We start from the raw sequence: 20,693 nt of genomic DNA, 5'->3' as shown, positions 1-20,693 counted from the left end.
ATCTAAGGATGGTGAGAGTGCAGCCATCTCTGTTCCTGTCATAAATTTTACATCACCTGTCTGTGTTGGATTCTGGTATTACATGTTTGGGCCATCTGTATCAACCCTTGATCTGCTGGTTAAGACGGTATGTGACCTAGTTAGTTAATCTGCAGATCTCCTGTTGTTGGCTTTTCCTCCAACCTGTAATTTACTTCAGTGCTTTGTTCTAGAAATACAACGAAACGTTAGTCTGGACTCGCCGAGGGACTCAGAATCCAGAATGGATGAATGCACAAGTAACCATCAGCATGAATGATACAATGCGGGTAAATGTTCACTCAAGCACACATTTCAATCAGGATAGACAAGAGAATGAAGTAAAAAGAATTGTTTATTATACAGATGATATTAATGATTAGGCATTGTCAAAGTCTTTGTCACTTGGACTATACAGGGAGAATTTTTTGAATCAAAGGACATCAGCCCCCCCCCCCCCCCCCCCCCCCCCCCCCCTCATAGAGTCCAGACACTGGTGGTGGCTGATGACTTCGATCAATCAATCAATCTATCTCGGGCCAAATCACAACAAAAGTCATCTTGAGGCACTTTTCACATGGAGCAGGACTAGACCGTATTTTTTGATAATTTTATGAGACCCAACATTCCCACATAAAGAAGCACTTGGCGACAGTGGCAAGGAAAAAACTTCCCTTTAACGGGAAGAAACCCTCAGGCAGAACTGGGCTCTAGGTGGGCTGCCATCTGCCTTGACCGGTGGGGGTTGAGGGGAGAGAGAGAGGGAAAGGGAGAGAAGGAGAAGAGAGAGAAAGGAGAAATAAAAAGGAGAGGGAGAAAGGGAGAAGAGGGAGAGAGAGAGAGCACAAAGACAGTCGACTTCAGTCTGACTTCTGCTGAGACTGATCAGGCTGATGAGGTTGATGAAGTGATGCACTGATGAATCTGAAGACTGGGTGGTGATGGGGAGGTGGCGGGTCGCACAAAACGGCATCAAGAAAGTACCTTGCAGAGAAGGAGAACGTTTAAAAAGACAGCTGCAATATGATAGGCTGACAAATAAGGTGTGTCACCATGCAATTGGTTAGATTTGACCAGGCGATGTGAAAAGCTGACATCTCAATTGATGCCCGAGAAATGACAGAAAGAAAAATTATGAGCTTTGACAGAGATCAGTATGAGCTGTGAGAAGGATCAGAACGACCGAAGAATGAGAAATAAAACAAAAAAATCCCTTTAATTAATTTTTTTAATGAATTTTGAGATTATATAGTACAGTCCCAAGCTGGACATTTAACAATTAAAAAATGTCCATAAATTTGCACTTGTGGATAAACAACATAATGGCGGTCCTTTTTTTGCAACATTACTCAAACATATATTTGGAATTTCTGTACTGCAAGTGCATGATACATATTAGCTGACATTACATATACATTGATACCATTATATAAATATATATAATATGTGTAAATTCTTGAGAACACAGTCAGGAATAAAGGCAGCACTCCATAGTTAAGAAACAGTAAATATAATTCCCTCTTTTATTGGTATTTTGGAAGAATTTATTCACAATCAGTAGACTGACAAAAATGCAATAAGATAATATAGGTCAATAAATCCGCCCTGCCATTTTATTTGTCGACTCCAGTCTGCACATGCATTTCATTTAATTAATTTAATTTCACAGAAACACAAATATGGACACAAACACAAAACCATGTTTTTAAAAAGACTTCTATTAAATAAAGAATAAAATATTTTTGCATCATCTTTTATTTATTAAATGCTGTATGTCTACCTCTTTTATCACAGGTGATGTTCACAGGCCATAGAAACATCAAGAGTCAAGGATTCATTGCCATTGATGACATTACAGTGAGGAAAGGAGCCTGCAGTAATCTGAGTACGTAAACAATGACGCACTGACGCCTGTTGTTCACAGGAAGTCATAGAAATTGCATTAATTTAAATTTTTTAGCCATGTCTCTTGAAATTAATTTTCTCTTTTACAAGAGAGACTTGTTCAAAATTGCAATCTATTTACACAGAGTCACTTAAAAACATTCCAACATTAACAGCACAACAACATAGGACCTGAGAGCTGAACTACACAAAACATATCAGAGATTATTACAACTTTTATATTATTATTTCAGATGTGTGTGGGTTTGATTCCAGCTTGTGTGGCTTTGAGAATGATGTCAGTCGTCTTGGTCGCTGGGGTCGCAAAAAAGGCACAAAACAACATGTGGACCACACCTATGGAACTGAAAATGGTGAGTGGAAAACCACTGTGGTGCCGAGCAGCTTCAAGCTGAGAGTACATGTTTGTAAGAGAAGCACTGAAAATGAGCAACGAAGGTAGCACCAAAGCAAGATAAGAATTCAAATGTAAATTTAATCTATAGTAAGCCATAAGATAAACGTTAAGTAGCGTGGGTACCAAACTTATGAGTTAGGTTTGAAGATAGTGAATAACCTGCATTTTTTATTGTTATACTGGTTAAATGTACCTCCTACAGTCTTTAAAAATGATACAAATGATACAATCTAATTGAACAGCTTACAACCATGAATAGACAAAATTACTTACTTATGGTAACTATTGGCCACTAGCAGATATTGTGTCAACTCAAACAGTCTTAAGCCAAAAGAATTGGGAATAGCTGATTCCAATTATTGCATGTATGGTAAATCTACGAAAGGACCATTCAGGCATTTTGTCTGTACCTAGTTATTACAATTCCCTGATAGATATCTACTTCATAGTACATTATACATGTACTGTATCTGTTTTGACAAGCTATTGAAGTGACTTGATATCATGACTAAAGCCAAGTCTACAGTGAGGAGAAGGAGAAGAAACTCCTGTCAGTCTATAACTGTACAGCGACCTCAGAATTCATTTAAAACTGCTCTGACACTCTTTCCTGCAGGTTACTACATGACTGTCATGAAATCAAATAACTCGCACTGTGCAGTAGCTCAGCTGCTTACACCGGAGTTCACCTCAGATAAAGATATGTGTATACGCTTCTGGTGAGTTCAGTGCTGCCATTACACATATATTTACACATGGTCGTTTGATGCACATTTTAATGTCAGAGAATGTAATGTATGTGTTCAGGTACTGGTTACCTGCAAAGACTTTGAATGTCCTGAGAGTCCATGTAATGCGGAGCGGGGACCTGGGTGAAGCACTTTGGTCAGGAGCACCCACCACAGGCTGGGAGGTGGCAGAGGTCACTCTGTCCTCACCTGCAAAATTCCGCGTAAGCTGTTCCTCTGTGATTATTCTTTTCATCACACTCAATAGCAGTCACACTGTCTGTGTCACGGTTAGTCAGTACTTAATGCATACTGTTTTTTTCAATCATTACTGTTGGGCCCTTAAAACAGTTCATTTTCCTTGTCAGGTGGTGTTTAAGGGAGTCTATGTGGCAGGCATGAATACTGCAGTGCATATAGATGATTTTTCTGTGAAGGATGGAGCCTGTTCTCCATCTGGCAGCTGTGACTTTGAGTCTGGACAGTGCACCTGGATCAATATCCCCAAAGAAGATGGACATGATTGGGTATTGGCCAATGGGGGCTTCCAGGGTCCACCCACAGACCATACCACTGGCACCCCAGAAGGTATGACCTTAGATCATAATCAATACCACTCATCTCGAGTAGAATTGGAAATCTTCCAACTCCTGTCCATTTTATAATATGTCATATATAATACTGAATCCCATAAAAATTATCATTGTAATTTTTCATCTGAAAATGTGAAAAACATCATATAACTTCTAAATAAAGTTAGGGTAGACTAATTGGCTCAAAAACTGCCAGTGTTGTAATCCATAATGAATGGTGGCTACTGTTCTACTGATAAAGTATGTTACTTATTAACTTTTTCCTGACATTACCTCTTCCCTGGCCCAAATACAATGTCCATATCTCCTATGTCTAGCAGAGACTTGAAACTGAGAAGGATGCTCATCTTTTCTATAACTTTGATCTTGCAGCACTCATTTTGTGTAGTTCAGGCAGCTGAAATAAACGGCACTGAGACATTCACAGCTAATAGTGTGAACCTGGAAATTACTCTCTTCATCTACAGTATATTTCTCATCACACTGATTAGCCAATGAGAAAGCAATAATTAATGTTGCAAGGTGTTGCAGACAGTTTTGTGTGATTTTTTAAAAATATCCAAATAATAATCCAAAGTTTTAGTTTTTTTTTTTTACATTTTTGCTTTTAGGTCGGTTCTTGTTGAGCTTACCACCGCGGAAAACCAACGGAAGTCGTGCACAAGTAGTGTCAGAATGGATTCAAGTGAAAGACACCACTTCCTGTCTCACCCTATGGTACCATATGGATAGCAGGTCAGCAAAAACAAATTACAAAACCACCACCACTTTTGCACCATACAGTATGTAACAATTCAGAGGATGCACTTTATCCTGTTTATCTTGTTTAGTTTCCTGATTGACTTCCTCAGGAAGTGTGCACAAATGTCACTTAGACATGAATCACCTGCCCCACTTTGTGCAAGACCACAAATATTCTGTGGCAGAGTTCACTCTGTGCACAGATCTGGGCGAGTTGGATAAAAAAAGCACATAATAGTTCAACTCCTCACAACAACCTGAAAATTAGATTTAAGTGGAGTCCCACTCAAAATTCCGGCCTCAACATAGTCTAAAATTATACAAGGAGAGAATTAGTACAAGTGAGTTTTTATACGTGAAATTTAGAAATGAGCAACAATTTGAATTTAATTGCCCTTTTTGTAGCACTGCTAGACATAAAAAAGTCTTTTGCAATGAAAAACAAAATGTAACATGTTTTGGGTTTTTTTGAGGATTTTGCAAAACAGACAAATGCTTTTTTGGTAAAACTAACTTAGCCGAAGTTGTTTTCACATAAAGACACTAAAATATGACATTTGTCTGTTGTTTGTCAGCGACTCTGGGATGTTGCGGGTCTACTTAAGGAGCCCATCAGAGGGGGATCTGTTGTTCCAAAGTAACAGCAGTGGACACAGCTGGACCAGGTTCTCTCAGTCTGTAAAGAGGTCCAAACCTTTCCAGGTACACCAAAATACATTTTATTGTAAAAAATAATAATGATAATAATAAAATAGAAAGAATGGATTTTTTTTAAATCAATGGTATTCTCTGATTCCCATAATGACCTCATGCTCAGCTGCTGATTGAATCAGAGGCTAACAACAGAGGATTTATTGCCATTGATGATATCAGTCTCACATCAGGCCGTTGCCAAGGTACTGCTTTTGTTTTTGTTTTGTTTTTTATCTATAGTCTAGTACTAAAATTAACATGTATTTTATTATAATTAAACAAATAAAAAAATGAATTGTTTTCTTTTAGTGAATGAAACAAGTTTGGGATTTGTGGGTTGTACATTTGAGAATGGCACATGTGACTGGGAGGACATCAGTGTTGGCCAGAGTCAGTGGGTGAGAGGAAGAAATGCTACTGGGGACACTGGACCCTCTGTTGACAACACATTGGGCTCTCAGTTGGGTAAGGCCACACACAGACTCCTCTATCTTGCCTTTTTATATGATGAAACAGGTTATAGTCAGTTATACAAAGCACACTGACACAACACACAGACTGACTCAGACATGCTCAAATCATTACAAAATTAGACATAATCTGTGTACAATATACATTCATAAAATAACACAATAAGAAAAAATCGAATTATTTCATCACGTTTTTTTTTCACATTATGTTAATTGTCATTTTCTTATTTTCTCCCCACAAGACATGTACACATACAGTATCAAGTAGTTTTTGTATTCTAATAAGATGTGTTGTGTATTAAATGGGGATTTGTTACAGAGCTAAAAAGAAGCTGAGTACAAAAGTGTGACTCCTGTTGTATTTCCTCTTTTACGATAGGTCTGGTTGCAGTGTTAGCCACAGTTCTCACATTTCTGGCCTGTTCTTGGATTCCTTAACATGCATACTACTACTAAACCTGAAATCTATACCCCTGTGATTATCATTAAATTATTCTGATAGATCAGAGGCCACCACATCTTAAAACATAATGAAAATTTTAATTTAGCACTACCATATGATATGATGCATGTTGACTGAAGGTCAAGGCAGGTCTGCATAAATGTCAGAGGAAACCGTCCATTCACCCCCCCAACCTGCCACCATTCTGCTAAAACCTCCTGTCATCACTTTGCCAAACCAGCTTGACAGACCTAGCACAACTTCACATTTTCTGCAACAGCAGTGGAATTATTACAGATGTGGTTTTAAGTTACTGAATGTGTGCAGTGAAAATAAAGGGTTATAGGTCAGGTTCTTCCTGAACTGTTATCTGAATCTTCCAGGTTGGTACATGGCAGTGGAGTCTTACAATGGAGATCAAATGAGCCCTGCTGCCCTGCAGAGTCCTGCCATGAAACAGGCCAGCTCTACTTGCACACTACACTTCCATTACAACATGTATGGAGAGGGTATGTTTTGTATGATGATCATGCTTGTTTGCAGCCATGAGCACTCGCATGTTCTTGCTTCTTTCATGTCTGAGTTAGCTTCAGCATGGTATCATTAACTCTGTACACTGTTACAGACATAAAAGAGCTGAATGTGCTGCTAAAGGACGGCTCCAGGACCACCACCTTGTGGTGGCAATCGGGTAACCATGGAGATTTGTGGCAACATGGTGAGGTAACAGTTGGTAGAACCCCTCAGGACTTTACCATCCTCTTTGAAGCCTCCAGGACCTTCAACAAACCTGGTCATATTGCCATTGACGACATAGACTTCACCAACTGCACCCTGCCTGGTAGGCTACCTGCTCTACCTGCACATGTTTTTTTTCAAGCTGATTTACATTCATAAACATTATCTTTGGTGTGTTTTTTCAGAGCCACAGCCTGTATGTCCTGAGAACATGTTCATGTGCAATAACAGCGTGTGTGTAGAGAGCAACCAAGTGTGTGACTTCAGCGATGACTGCGGGGACTGGTCTGATGAGAACATTTGCGGTGAGCTATTAGAAAATATCCAATATTTAAACGGTAGATTTTTTACCAGTACAGTGAATTCATATACATATACTGCCTGAACACTACTATATACATTAATTTGATTTACAGATATAATAAAGCTTAAATGCTAGTCATGTAGAAGATAACATGGTTATTACAATCATTAAATCAGTGATTCTGGCACATAAACAGAGCTGTTTCTGGTGAAAAATGTATAGGATATATCATCTTGTCCTGAACATTATTTAATCATTTCAAATTCCCTTGAAATGGTTAGACGTTGAATCAGTTTTTGAATTTTGATATGAAGTTGGAGACATGTGGTCACTTTCACTTAAAAGTGAAAAGTAATATTACTTAATTAACCATGCTTGTATGATTTACCTAAGTGAAATATAATAATGTGTTATTTTATATGACTATTTATGTATTATGTATTGGCAGGTTGATCCAGTTTATAACTTATGTTTATTGTCTATATCTCTCTCATTTACCTGCTACCGGCGGTAATATTAATTTAGAGCAACAAGGAGTGGTAGAGCGCTGCAGCTTTGAACAAGGCCTGTGTTCCTGGGAGGAGAGTGAGGTGGACACCCCTGGAGCTGAGTGGACACAACACAGAGGGCAAGAAGCCTGGCCTAAACATGGGCCACCCAGAGATCACACCCAGAATTCCGACGCAGGTATTAAACTTTCTGAACTGCTCGGTAATGGGATAATCTTCAAAGAAAAGTGGTGCTAAACGTTATCTTTCCATTTCATTTCTAATTTTATTAAACAGGTCACTATGTTGTCCCTGGGACTCACCTGACTGAGAAGGGGCAGGCATCAGAGATTCTCTCCAAAACCTTACTACCCAGCTCTAATTGCACAGTGAGTAGCCCATAGGTACTTACGGTCCATCTGGGTATTTGGGGACTGCACAGCTAACCGACTGAAATTGACAAAAATAATTGAATTAAACATGTTGTCATCTCAGAGATTAATAACATACAAAATATGTGCAAGTCTATATGGGTGACATCCTGACAGGCTGAAAATATCTAGATTTAATAATACTTTTTGTCGAGGCAATATAGTTGTTGTTTTTTAAAATGTATATCACAGATATAAATGAATGCATTTAGTGTGTTTTGACTCTTGAACCCCATAAAATTCTGCTTCACTAGTTGAAATTATCAGCCTCAGCATAACTACAGATGATACTGCTGTATTGCCATGCTACTTAAGTCTGTGTGTAGCTTTTACTACCTCTACCAGCTTATCTCTGATCTGCAAAGGTACAGTAGGTTACATTATTAATCACTTTTGCAGGGTGATCACAGTTCACAAGACTGTGTTGCCCAGTTGGATAAGATTTCATTTCTGTGAACAGCATCACTTTATTCTCTGTGTCCTACGGTAGCCAAGAATGGCTGTGCTTGCAATTATATTTTTACTGCCGTTATCTGGAGAAAACTAGCCTCATTACCTCAAAATAACAAGATAATCAACTTGTTATCATGAGAAAAAAGGTTGCTTCCTCTTTTAGATTACACTGGGCCTGTCACTGTTGTTACTTGATGGTGTGATGATGTGTAAAGCTGATGCCTGTGTGGTCTCATCCACTTCAATATAATATCGGGGACTATATTTGTTAAATTTGGCTATTCCTGATCTGATCAGCATAATCTATCCAAACACATAAACATGATATTTCAATGATGATTAATGTCAATGTACAGGTCTTTTTACTTTTATTTGTTCTTCTTCCTATTATTGTTTTAACGTAGGGCTAACTTTATTCTAGGTTGACTCTGATGACACTTATTGTATCCACACAGCTGAGATTATTCTACTACAGCCTGGACGATGCTACCACCAGACTGACCGCCCAGTCTAGGACGCAACGTTCTGGTGTTGACGACACTGTGTTATGGCTCAGGGAAAACTCACAGAGCTACAGCTGGCAGAGAGCAGAGGTCACCTTTTCCTCCTCAGTCAATTGCAAGGTCAGTGAAGAAAACAGTTGGTTAAATGACAGGTGAGAGCTTTAGGAAGCTAGGGCATTATGTATGAAAATGCTATCAGATTTTAAGCTTTACCATATGAGAGAGCAAAGATAAAAAAGTCTCGTTTCCAGCTGCAGAAGGCAGCTGATTTCAGTGAAACACCTCTAAAACCCATCAAAAACTACCTGCTTAACAGCAAACAGCAGGCAGATTTAAATACTAGCTGGTGGACACTGTGAAGACTTAAGCAGCTGAAGAGTCAGCCATTTCTCTCAGGAGTTGGTGGAGACCAAAACAGAGCGTAAAGGAAAGTGAATATTGGACCCACAGTTGTTAAGTAGACACAAACCCGAATCCAAATGCAAATGTTGCTTTATGGCTGATTGATGTGTAAGTAATACATTCACCATGTTAACTGTATATAGTCATAACATGTCAAACTGTGTTTACGGCTTGTTGAACTGTCACCAGCTGGTCAAAAAATCAATGTGGGTGTAAATAGGTTAATCATTGCAGTCATACAGCAATAGTTATAGAAATTAGTTGTACCTTTTGTTACACAACTGACCAACAGGACAAATAAATTAGGATTTTATCACCAGAACAAAAAGAACAACAAGATTGTACTGGAGGCCCACAAATGCCATTAGAGTATCAGTAATTCTCAATTTTTAGGTAAAGAACAATATTAACAATGAAAACAACCCCCACAACATTTGGCCTTGATTTTACTTCTGGTAGTTTTTTTATGGTATTTTTTTTATCAAAGCTGATACACAGTAACAGGGATAACAGGTAGCAACAAGGTCAGAATGGAGTGTTTTTGGTGTGTGTCCTCAGATTGTCTTCAGATACGAGCAAAGTGATGGTCACAGAGGACTGGTTGCACTGGATGACATCTCTTTCTCCAAAGATTGTGTATTTGACCCTACCAACAGTGAACTGCCTGACACATCCCCCACCTCTGCCCCACCTACAACCTCTCCTGCACCCACATCCGCACCGACCAACCCGTGTCAGGTAAACTACTCATGCTGTTCATGGCAGCAAAGGTAATCCTGTGAAACATGAAGCATCCAATAAACCAGGTTTGTAAATTGGTTATAATAAATCTAAGACTACTTTTGCTTTTTCTTTGCAGGATAATGAGTTTTTCTGTTGGCGTTCAGCTGGCAAAGTGTGTATTCTTGCTAGTTTACAGTGTAATTATCATCCAGACTGTCCCCAGAGGGAGGATGAGGATGGCTGTGGTAAGCTGCCTGTTGCATTCACTGTATCCATTAAAACAGGCTGTAGGACATTGTACCTACTATTGTTACAGCATTAAACTACCACCTCCAAAACAGAGTGTATATCTGTAGCTTTATACGTCACAATACATTATACATTATACAATACAATGTAATAATGTGAACCCGATTAGTTATGACAGTTATATAAGTAATGACAACAGTTGTTTGAAATGTTTTGCAGTGTTTTTTAGGATGAAAGAGATTATTATCATTATATCATTATATTGAAGAAAGCATTAAAAACAAACAAAACACAAAAGCATAAAACATTCATCCATTTTTCGAAAATGATTGCTCTGGTGGGTATAAAACAAAAGCTTTATACCTAAATTTAAAGTTTGTGATATAGGAAGTTGGTGTTGCAATAAGATCCCCCATGTATGATAGAGAACTGACTTATTTTTACATCTTGAGAGATGCAAAGGGTTTTCCTGTCTGGTGTTATGCGTGGATTACTGCATTTCTCCGAAATATTCTGTCAAATGATGGTAAAAAACAATACAATTAATTGCCGACAAAAAAAGCATTGTTGGCTCTTGTTGAAATTTGATTCTTAGAAAACACATGAAGTATAAAAATACAATATTTTTCTGCATGCTAGTGCAGCTGAAAAGGTATCTGATCTGTACAATAATGTGACATTTCAAATTCACCAACAGAGGTCAAACTGCCCTACAAGACAAAAAATCTCAAAAACCTGTGATTCATGAACCAGTGTACACATCTCATCCTTTCCTGGCAATATTACTCACGCCTTGCCTGAACTTTTCAGGTCCGTGCACATTTGAGAGTAACGAGTGCCAGTGGTTAGACACCAGTGATGGACCGAGGAGGTGGCAGAGACAGAAAGCCAGTGACAACACAGAGCCACCCACTGATCACACTACAGAGACAGGTGACTTCAGTGGCTCATTGATTGGTTGATTCCTGTATTGATTTTATGAGTCACCAGGGCAAAATTCGAAGGGGTAAACTGTAAGGCTTTATGCCCAACATGGCTCTCATATATTTATGACTACAACCTTGCCTCAGCAGTTGAATCAGCATCTTTAAGAATCCGTTTGTGTTAATTCAGGGTATTTTCTCTCATTCTCAGGCTACTACATGAGTGTGAATTTCAATCAGGTGTCCACACCGATTGAGGCACGACTCCAGAGTCCCTCACTACCCCCGTCATCCCCCTACTGCCAGATTCTGTAAGTGATAACAACAACATTGATAGCTAGTTTGTACTTATTGTCATAGTTAATGTCTGTAACACATTTGTTTTGATAGAGTTGAATATCTTAGTGTATGAATTGCTCAACGCTCCCCACCAACCCCCGTCTTTCTACCACGCAACTCCCCTTCCCAATCCAACACTCTCCTCGTCTTCCTTCCTTCTTTCCTATACCCAGGTTTCACTTCCACATCAGCTCAGAGTGTGCTGGGTCACTCAGAGTGCTTATGCAGCAAGCTGATGGAAGTGAAGCAATCCTGTGGTCACGTAGTCACAACACTGTCTCTCATTGGACACCGGAATATCTGCCTCTAGGCCTGCACCAGCAGCGTTATAAGGTGAATGCTCATGACTCCACTTTTGAACAGTTGAACAGTTATATTTTAATTCCACAGGTATACATACAAATGGGTGACAAATTAAAGAAAATTCCTGAGTAAATGAGTGGGGGAAAAGATGATTAATGCTTATGCTTCCAGGGTTCACTGTGGCTTTTTCCTTAACTAGGTCACCCATCTATATATTAATAATGCATGGAGTTTTAGTACATAAATATGCACTTTATAATGTTAATGCTATGCATTTTTGGACATATATAATAATGTATGATCCCTTTAATGCAAATTAATTGATGCAGTTTTGCATAGTGTAATGTGTATACAGTATATTTTCCATATGATGTACAGTACCAGTCAAAAGTTTGGACACACCTTCCCATTCCTTTGAATGAGAAAGTGTGTCCAAACTTTTGACTGGTACTGTATCTACCATATGCATCAGAAAATATACATCATCTACAAACCTATATATTAGTAAATACATGTGGAAATATTTAATATATTACTATTACAACTTGACTCATGCTATAAGCAATTTATTAATCAGTAACAAATACATAACAAAACATGGGGTGCGTCTATGTCAGTGTCAGTAAGGTAGGGTGTGCATGAGGGTGAGGATTTTCAAATATATGTCTATGTATTTGATGTTTGAAGTGCAGTGCAATGCAATGTTTTTTTATTGGGACTATAATCCTTCTAAAGCGCTAATGTGAAAATCTCTTCTCAGATTTGGTTCAGTGGCATGAATAAAGTGACCCATGACTGCCCCACCTCTAAAGATCACATTATTGCTGTGGATGATATCTCTTTTCTGAACTGTGAACAATCATTCAAACCACCAGGTAAATAAGGTTTGATCAACTTGTGAAGTTATTTGGCCTGAGTACAAGCGGTGGTGGGTGTGGTACATGCAACACATGTTACTAAAGTGCTAAATTTGCTATTATTTTTCCATCTTCAGCCCTGTCTGCCTACGACTGTTCTTTCGAAGATGGTTCGTGTGTTTGGGTGCAGGACGCTAAGGATGACTTGGACTGGCTCAGTTGGTCAGGTCCCACCGACACACCAAACACTGGGCCTGCTGGAGACCACACTACTGGCATAGGTCATTACTATGCTACACTATCTTTAGACAAGCGGTCTACTAGAACACTAAACATACTAAATGCAACCATTGAATTACATTTATAAACAAAAGCACATCAAGCTTGTTTTGAGAATTTTGTTTTAAATGCATAATGAAATGAAGTGTAATTTATTGTAAACGGCTAAACTTAAACATTGACAGTTTTGTGCACTAGTGGTTTCCAACCTGGGGAAAGGGACACCCCAAGGGATCAAAACGTGATAAGAGTCAGAAACAAGACTCCTCTCTACAGATTTTGAGTTATCTATCTAATCTTTCTTTTTATTTTTGTAAAATACTAGATAGTTTTATGTCCTCAGGCCTGTATAAAATGTTTAATATTCTTTTTTACACATTTATTTAATGCTCACAAGCCTAAAACCCTTGTTATATTTGGTTTCACAGGAAAATACCTTTACATCAAGAGTTCCCCGCCAAGTATAAAGGGGAATATGGCCCAGCTGAAGTCCCCATTGCTGCCACTTGCTGGTGGAAAAGGATACTGCTTCACATTCTGGTACCACATGTTTGGACCCACTGTGGGTTCTTTAAGGATGTTTCTACGAACAGCTGAGTCCTTGGAGAAAACACTGGTAAATAATGCACGAAATTAAAAGCTTTTCTTGTTTTCTTGATATGTTTTATTAAAGCCAATGCATGAGAAGTCCTCCGTTTTTCATTAATGGTTGTGTTTTTTGTCTGCACGCAAATTACTTCCCTGTACTATAGTGTTAGAAAAACAGCTGCAAGGTTGATTGAGTAATAAATTGGACTGTTTCTTGTCAGCTTTCTCTGTTATTATGCTTTTCTCATAGTTGTGAAATGCTGATTGCAAAACCACATTGATATATGGTATAATGAGTGCAAGTTGCACAGTTTCAGTGTATACCATGGTGTTGCAAAAACCTCCTCACATCCTCATTGTGAAGTGTGAATCAGCCTCTTGTCTTTCCTGTAGGTGTGGCAAAAATCAGGAAATCAGGGGGATGAGTGGCTGCTGGTGCAGAGCCACATGACCTTCCAGAAAGTCCACCAAGTGATTTTGGAGGCCACAGTGGGTGGAGAGGTGGGGGACATAGCCATTGATGACATATCCCTCATCAGCGGTCCATGCCCTACCTCTGGTAATAAGACTGAAGATGTTTGTGCATGTAACATGGAGTAGTTGACTTGTAATTTCAGAATACTTTGTTGACTATTTTAAGTGATTATAAACAGATATTCCTTGTTATATTTACATAAATTATTGCTATCTCAAATGTACTATTTGCAAGAGAATCATTTAGGATCATCACTAAGCATTTTTAGTCGCTTGAAAAATGAGAATGGAGGAACTTAAAATTGTAAAAACTTAAGTCTGTTCACACTGAATCATTCTTTCAACTGCATCATCCTTCCCTACTTGCTAAACATATAATTGTATTTGGCTTTTAATGGGATTTGTTGGCAATAAAAAAAAATCTAATAACAACAGCCTGTTGAAGAAACAAGCTGGGTGTCATAAAGTCTTGAAAATCAGAACTAAAATAAAATTATAGAATTTTGTTTAAAGCAGAGCGAAATCAAAGACTTGAATCACAATTAATTATGTTTTTTGTCAACATCCTCAAAGAAAACAATATCACAAATGCAAGAAAGTGAAATTTTGAAGCAATTTACTGTTAGGTCTTGACACTTCTATTCAGTTAGTTACATAAACGTGTTAGAGGTGCTGAGTACTAAACATTGAGGTTTTCTTTCCACTTCACACAGCATGCTTTTTATAATGCATTCCCAAATATGTTGTAGATCTGTGTGATTTTGAGGAGGGGAGCTGTAACTGGCAGCAGCAGACCACTGATGATGCTGAATGGGTCAGACAGTCAGGCTCTACACTCAACCCCAACACAGGACCAGACAGTGACCACACCACCAACACACCCACGGGCCATTACTACTACCTGCCCTCCTCTACTGCTGACCGCGCCGGCCACACAGCTGTGATGTTTTCACCACTGTACCCTGCAGGTGAGAGAGTTACTAGAAATGTCTAGAATCTCATTTCACTGCCTAAAAAGTGTCCAATTAATTGATATAATTTAAAGCACATATCTGCAGACCAATTTTACTTTTCTCTACAATCAAATACACATCTGGATATCAAAACAATCTAAAGTTCACAGAGGTAAAAGGTAAAAAAATAAAGTTGTATTGCCATACACTCTGGATATTCCCTACAGTATTTCAGGGATCAAAATGACATTTAATATGGTTTTCCTTCCCATCGACCTTCAGGCACAGGAACTTGTGTACAGCTGTGGTACCACATGTATGGAAAAGGCATGGGGACACTGAATGTTTACCAGCAGAATGAGGACGGGAAGAAATCTCAGATTTTCTCCCAGAAAGGAGACCAGGGCCGGCTGTGGTGGTTCGCTCAGGCTTCACTTCAGCCTCGGACTCAGTCTTACAGGGTGAGTCCCAAAGATCTTCCAAATACGGACTGATTTTATAGTGGTGGTAAAATGTTTGGGGGAAAGACCTATACTTGGATGTCGTTCAATATATTATGGAAGATTACTCCCATTATGAGCTTTTGGAGTTTAGGACTAATAATGTACATCATTTTTGGAGGGTCAGGTCATCGAAATCACAAAAAACATAATCTCACGTAACCCTAGTGGTATCTAGACACATTGTTTTATTTGTCCATTTTTATCTGCTGACAATTTTAGATATCCAGCTTTGCTACCAGTTTATCATAATTATTTTATTCTGGTTAATCGGACTAATCCACAGACTTTGTGGAATTTCCTTTTAAATAGTAGATATCTTTTTTTGGAGTATTTTAGCAGCCCACCTCTTTAATGAGATTTGGATGTTATTAAAAGAGACTATTATGACATCTAAAACTCCCTTCAAGTTAACTGATGTTAAAAGAAGTCTTTGGATTTACAGTAAGTAGTTTCCATCATGACTCACTTTGTGTTTCAGATTGTGGTGGAAGGTGTGAAGGCTGGTCCCAGCCAGGAGGGAGACATGGCTTTTGATGATGTGCAGCTGATAGATGCTCAGTGTCCTCCTCGTGGATATTGTGACTTTGAGAGCAACATGTGTAGCTGGAGCAACCTGGGCGGAGGAATCGACCAGGGTGACTGGCTCCGAGGGAAAGGGGCCTCACCAAACCACAACACTGGACCCAGAGTGGATCACACCACGGACTCAACACACGGTTGGTTGTATTTTATATAACTCACATTCACATCTATTCTGCTCTAAGTGAAAAAAACAACAACAACAAAAACAAACAAACAAAAAAAGAAAACACTGGGTATGGCATGGCCAATGACTGAGTTTTTTGGAACTTGGGTATAGACGACTAAATGAAAAAATTAATGAATGAATGAGAGGGTAACTAGATTCTGGGTGCCACAGAATCAGGGATTTAAAGGAGCTGTGTTTTGTAGTTTTATTGCACGATGTTCTGAGAGCATCCAAAGACATTGAGAGATGTTTCAAAGTGTAAAAACAGCATCCAAAAACTAACGAAGGAGATCAACAATTATGAACAGCGGTCAGCAAAAAAAAAAGTATTCCCCTCTCTATCCATTCACAAAACTAACAGATGAACAGGTGATATGCTATTGCTACCTCCTTAAACACTGCATGACCCCAATTACTGTATGCGACCAAAAAAGATGTTCAAAAATAGGACAGATTATACCTGGCTCCTACATTGTGGGCTGTAAATACAACACTGACATCAGTTATATATATAAATGACAAACTTGTTAGCAAACAATTATTTATTTACAAATCCAGCAGATACATAGTAACATTAGCATTGATTTGGAGTCCTGTTTGTACGTACACCAGGTTAACGCTTTGGGAAATATCTGATGCCTTAACAGCTAAATCTTCCACTATGTCCATCTGTTGTTTAGTGTCGTGCAGTACAGTCAGTTTTTAGAGCTTTTTTAGCTGTCTGCTGAGTCTTTAAACTACACTGATAAGAGCGATGAAGGTGAACCAAAACAGTAAAGCTGTGGGCTGTAAAACCAAAACAATAAGTGGAAAGATGCTAAAGCTCTCTGCTGAGTGAGGGAACTGTCAGGTGATGATTCTCATCACAAGGAGGGAGCCTTTTCACATTACATTATTCATTTGATTCAAAAAAATATTAATTGTTGTAGCTTTAAAACCCTCTCTTTCTGTGTGAGAAGTCTCCTTTACAAGTAAACTCAGTGGGCATCACAGACAATGCATGTGTAAAGACAATAAGCAGCAATAAATAATCAAAGTAACTCATCATAAACTTGAGAAAAAATACAAGATCAAAGTAACAAAAAATACCATGACTGGATCATGATCCTATCCTAGGAGCAGATTCTAGAGCAGGTCAGAAATATACTATATACACCTGCATTTAATTTTGCAATCCTGTATTGTACAATCACAAGTATGCTGAATCTCGAATGCCACATACAAGCTGTACACATTTTTCCATCTCACTACATTTCATTCAGGTTACTATCTATATGTGGACAGCTTGGTGGGTCAACGGAGAGACACGTCCCTCCTCATCAGTGATATGTTCCAGCCTTCCACTAGAGGGCACTGTCTTACATTCTGGTATCACATGTATGGCAACCACGGTGGGACCCTCAGAGTCCTTATAAATGACAGGTAACGATCATGTCTGATCAGGAGCAATATTAAACATCATTTTACAGAACATTAATTAACAAATCATTCATTTAAATTGGTGATTTCCTGTCTTATAGAAAAACACATATTGGTGACAGCGAAGACGGGATTCTTAAGTGGGCTGAGACAGGAAACAAAGGAGACAAGTGGCAGCAGGCCAGAGTGGATATTAAACATGAAGAAGCATTCTGGGTAATAATGAGCTTTTAATGGGCTTCAGCAGGATGAATGCTGATAGTGTTAGGATGAAAAACTAATTAAGAGCCTTGAGAGGATTTGGTTGTTTTAGTATTTGCTTGTGTGACAGAAAGTCAGTTACAACAATAACACTTAAAATAGCTTGTAGGAGTTTGATGCCAGTTTCTCAGAATCACTTTAAACTAGGATGCTGATTGATTTGTTTTGAGTATCAGATTAGCTTTAACATCTTGGATAAAAATCAACTTCAATATAACAGCTGCATGGAGTCCATTTAGAGCAAGTGTCAGCCACATGAACGGCTGAATTGTCTCAGTAAGTGTTTGCAGATGTGTCTCCTGATTTTTTTTTCTTCTGACTGCCACAACAACTGTTTTTTTTGCCAGTTGGTGTTTGTGTATCTGAGGGGGATGAATACAGGCGGCGACGTTGCTCTCGATGACATCTCCATCCTCTCTGGCCCCTGCTCCTCCAGTGATGGTAACCTGAACCCTTGTTGTCTATTTTTCTACTGAGCATCTATCATATGTACCCACACAGTTGTTGGTAATTGAGATATTAATGTGAAACTAGAGTTGTGTGTGTTGCTCTATTATATTTATTGATTCACTGACAAACTATTTGAATAAAAAAGAGGGGTCCAGACAAAGGCCTCACCATTAGCTCTACTACCCAGCTTACTATTTTTGTCAACATTTGATATTTTCTGTTATGTTATCAAAATTGAATCATTAACCTAGTCAGTCAATTTTTAATGCAAATACTTGAAAATAGAGGATTTGACAGCTTCAGCACAAGTGGGAAATGCAATTAAAAAAGAGATGCCTTTTAAGAGGGTACTGATTTCACATATTGTGGAAATAACAATTATCATCGTTTGATATTCTTCAAACGATTCCCAATTGTTCATTATTTTTCATTGTTTTGTTTTGATATATTTGATTTATCTGAAATGTCTCTTTAATTGTATCTTTTATTATTAGAATTTGTTTTACCTCTTTTATTTTTTTGGTCAAGTTAATGTCTGATGTTAACCTTTAAATCCAGTTAATTACATCCATCATGTCTTTCCGTGTCTGCAGATACGTTGTCTATAGGCCTCGGTGTTGGTTTCACTCTGCTGGCTGGTGTCATTATCGCCCTCATCCTCTTTATAATGAATAGGAAGCGCTGTGTAAAGTACGCAGTTATTTAAATACCTAAATAACATACATGATGTACATAATAACATTAAACAACACTCATTCATGATGTTTATGTACATTCCTGGTTGTGTTTCATAGGAACCAGCCTACAATTCTGCATAATGATGTGATTGACCAACGCGCTGCGTTTGACCTCTTTGACTGCAAAATAGATGTGAGTAAGCAGGAGTTGATAAGAAAACATCTTGTCACGGTTTCATGGAGCTCAGATGATGATACAAATATTTGTTTCCTCCCATGCAGGGCACACAGCATGGAAGTGAATCTGACTTTTCCTTCTACAATAATCTTTATGGTGACATCCCGCATGGCGACACAATGGCTACATCTAATGCTTAATCCAAACATCCCTACTAATAAATACAATACAGCAAATAAACCATAATCAAATTATTGTACATTATACCTCTGATATCTTTTAGATTTGTATTATTTTAAAATTGAACATTTATGTTAATGTTTGTTGTTTAGATCAAAGAATGTAATGACTACTACTAATTAATATTTACCATACAGTCAAAGCCTTTGACTGTGGATTTAGACATGTTGTGCTTTAATAGAGAAACTAATTTTTATAAAATGGAATTTAAGTAACAATGTAATAATATATTTGATGTTGTCGATATGATGTTGATCATTTTGCTTTTTATAACCAGCAGAACCAGTTAGATTAATTTTAGTAATTTATAAACAATTGAAAAATGTCTGAGAGAGGTATTTTGTCTAAAGCCCAAAGTGGTGTTGTTTTAAGAAACTACATATTGTAAGGATATTACTGTGTTTTTCTATTCTGTTGAACATGTCATAACAGTTGTTCTGTAATGGTTTTAATTGCATAATGTTTAATCTGTGACTTAAATTTAAAAAAGTATTTAATTTGTCAGATTTGTTTTAAGCAAACCTACAGCCATACATAGTGACTACAGGGTCAGTTATTACAGAAGTACAAACATCTATACATGTACAGACAAAGCTTTTACTCCTTATTTTTCCCAATTATTGAAGATTCTTTTTCATTTTTAAGTTGCAGGGGTTTTTTTTTAAATGTATTTCGCTGCGTTGTAATAGGACAAATACAGAATCATCTTCAGCATCACCTTTATAATAATTATTGCCCTTTAAAAATCTGAACTTCAATCATAACACCCTCATTGGGACAGTTGTTGATTTAAAATTTGACCAGTGGTGAGATATCAAGTTTGATATCAGCGGATATGAAAACAGCCCTCTAGTGTCAAAATCCGCACATGCATCATTCTGCATAGTGAGGCTCAAACATCCAAGCACAATAAGAAAAACACTTTTTAAAAAAAATGTCTGTACTTAGTGTTGCTACTTTTACTTAATGTCTAAATGAATATGTGTACAGGGTTGAGAAGGTTTGAAATGTAGGAGATTACGGATTACTAGTTATCCCATTTAAAATGAAATAAGTAATGTAACTATTTCACTTATTTAATCAAAGTAATGTTACTACGTGTGATTATTTTTTGATTACTTTTCTGATTTTTTTAAACAAATCTTTTCAACTGTTGGGGTAAGTGTACCTATTAAGTGCACCAAAGTCTAAGTTCAGGTTTTTTTCATGGATACTGACATGAT

General features: G+C 37.9%; 1 protein-coding gene across 1 annotated transcript; it reads left to right on the top strand.

Annotated features, from left to right (window-relative positions):
- Positions 1–302: 302 nt before the first annotated feature.
- On the top strand, positions 303–19,193 carry si:ch211-106h4.4 (MAM and LDL-receptor class A domain-containing protein 1). The gene is made up of 33 exons (XM_062428223.1): positions 303–308; positions 1,813–1,903; positions 2,157–2,276; positions 2,937–3,039; positions 3,128–3,272; positions 3,417–3,636; positions 4,253–4,376; positions 4,958–5,084; positions 5,200–5,278; positions 5,385–5,540; positions 6,371–6,496; positions 6,613–6,828; positions 6,911–7,030; positions 7,555–7,716; positions 7,815–7,906; positions 8,857–9,024; positions 9,865–10,044; positions 10,166–10,274; positions 11,089–11,211; positions 11,413–11,512; positions 11,714–11,873; positions 12,604–12,718; positions 12,838–12,981; positions 13,408–13,595; positions 13,961–14,126; positions 14,791–15,009; positions 15,277–15,455; positions 15,976–16,213; positions 17,508–17,667; positions 17,766–17,880; positions 18,273–18,366; positions 18,969–19,060; positions 19,170–19,193. Exons 1-33 carry the CDS (start codon positions 303–305, stop codon positions 19,191–19,193), a joined length of 4,461 nt encoding a protein of 1,486 aa, XP_062284207.1.
- Positions 19,194–20,693: the final 1,500 nt, after the last annotated feature.

Source organism: Scomber scombrus, chromosome 11, assembly GCF_963691925.1.
Source record: "Scomber scombrus chromosome 11, fScoSco1.1, whole genome shotgun sequence".
In the NCBI taxonomy this organism is placed as follows: domain Eukaryota; kingdom Metazoa; phylum Chordata; class Actinopteri; order Scombriformes; family Scombridae; genus Scomber; species Scomber scombrus.
Note: the sequence above shows the minus strand (reverse complement) of the source record. Positions and strands in the feature narration are given on the sequence as shown.

What these genes read in the sequence shown, in the direction of transcription:
- si:ch211-106h4.4 (XM_062428223.1), top strand. An exon ending in TGCACCAGCAGCGTTATAAG is followed by an intron (nt 11,874 to 12,603) that starts GTGAATGCTCAT and finishes ATCTCTTCTCAG; the next exon opens with ATTTGGTTCAGTGGCATGAA. An exon ending in AACATGAAGAAGCATTCTGG is followed by an intron (nt 17,881 to 18,272) that starts GTAATAATGAGC and finishes TTTTTTTGCCAG; the next exon opens with TTGGTGTTTGTGTATCTGAG.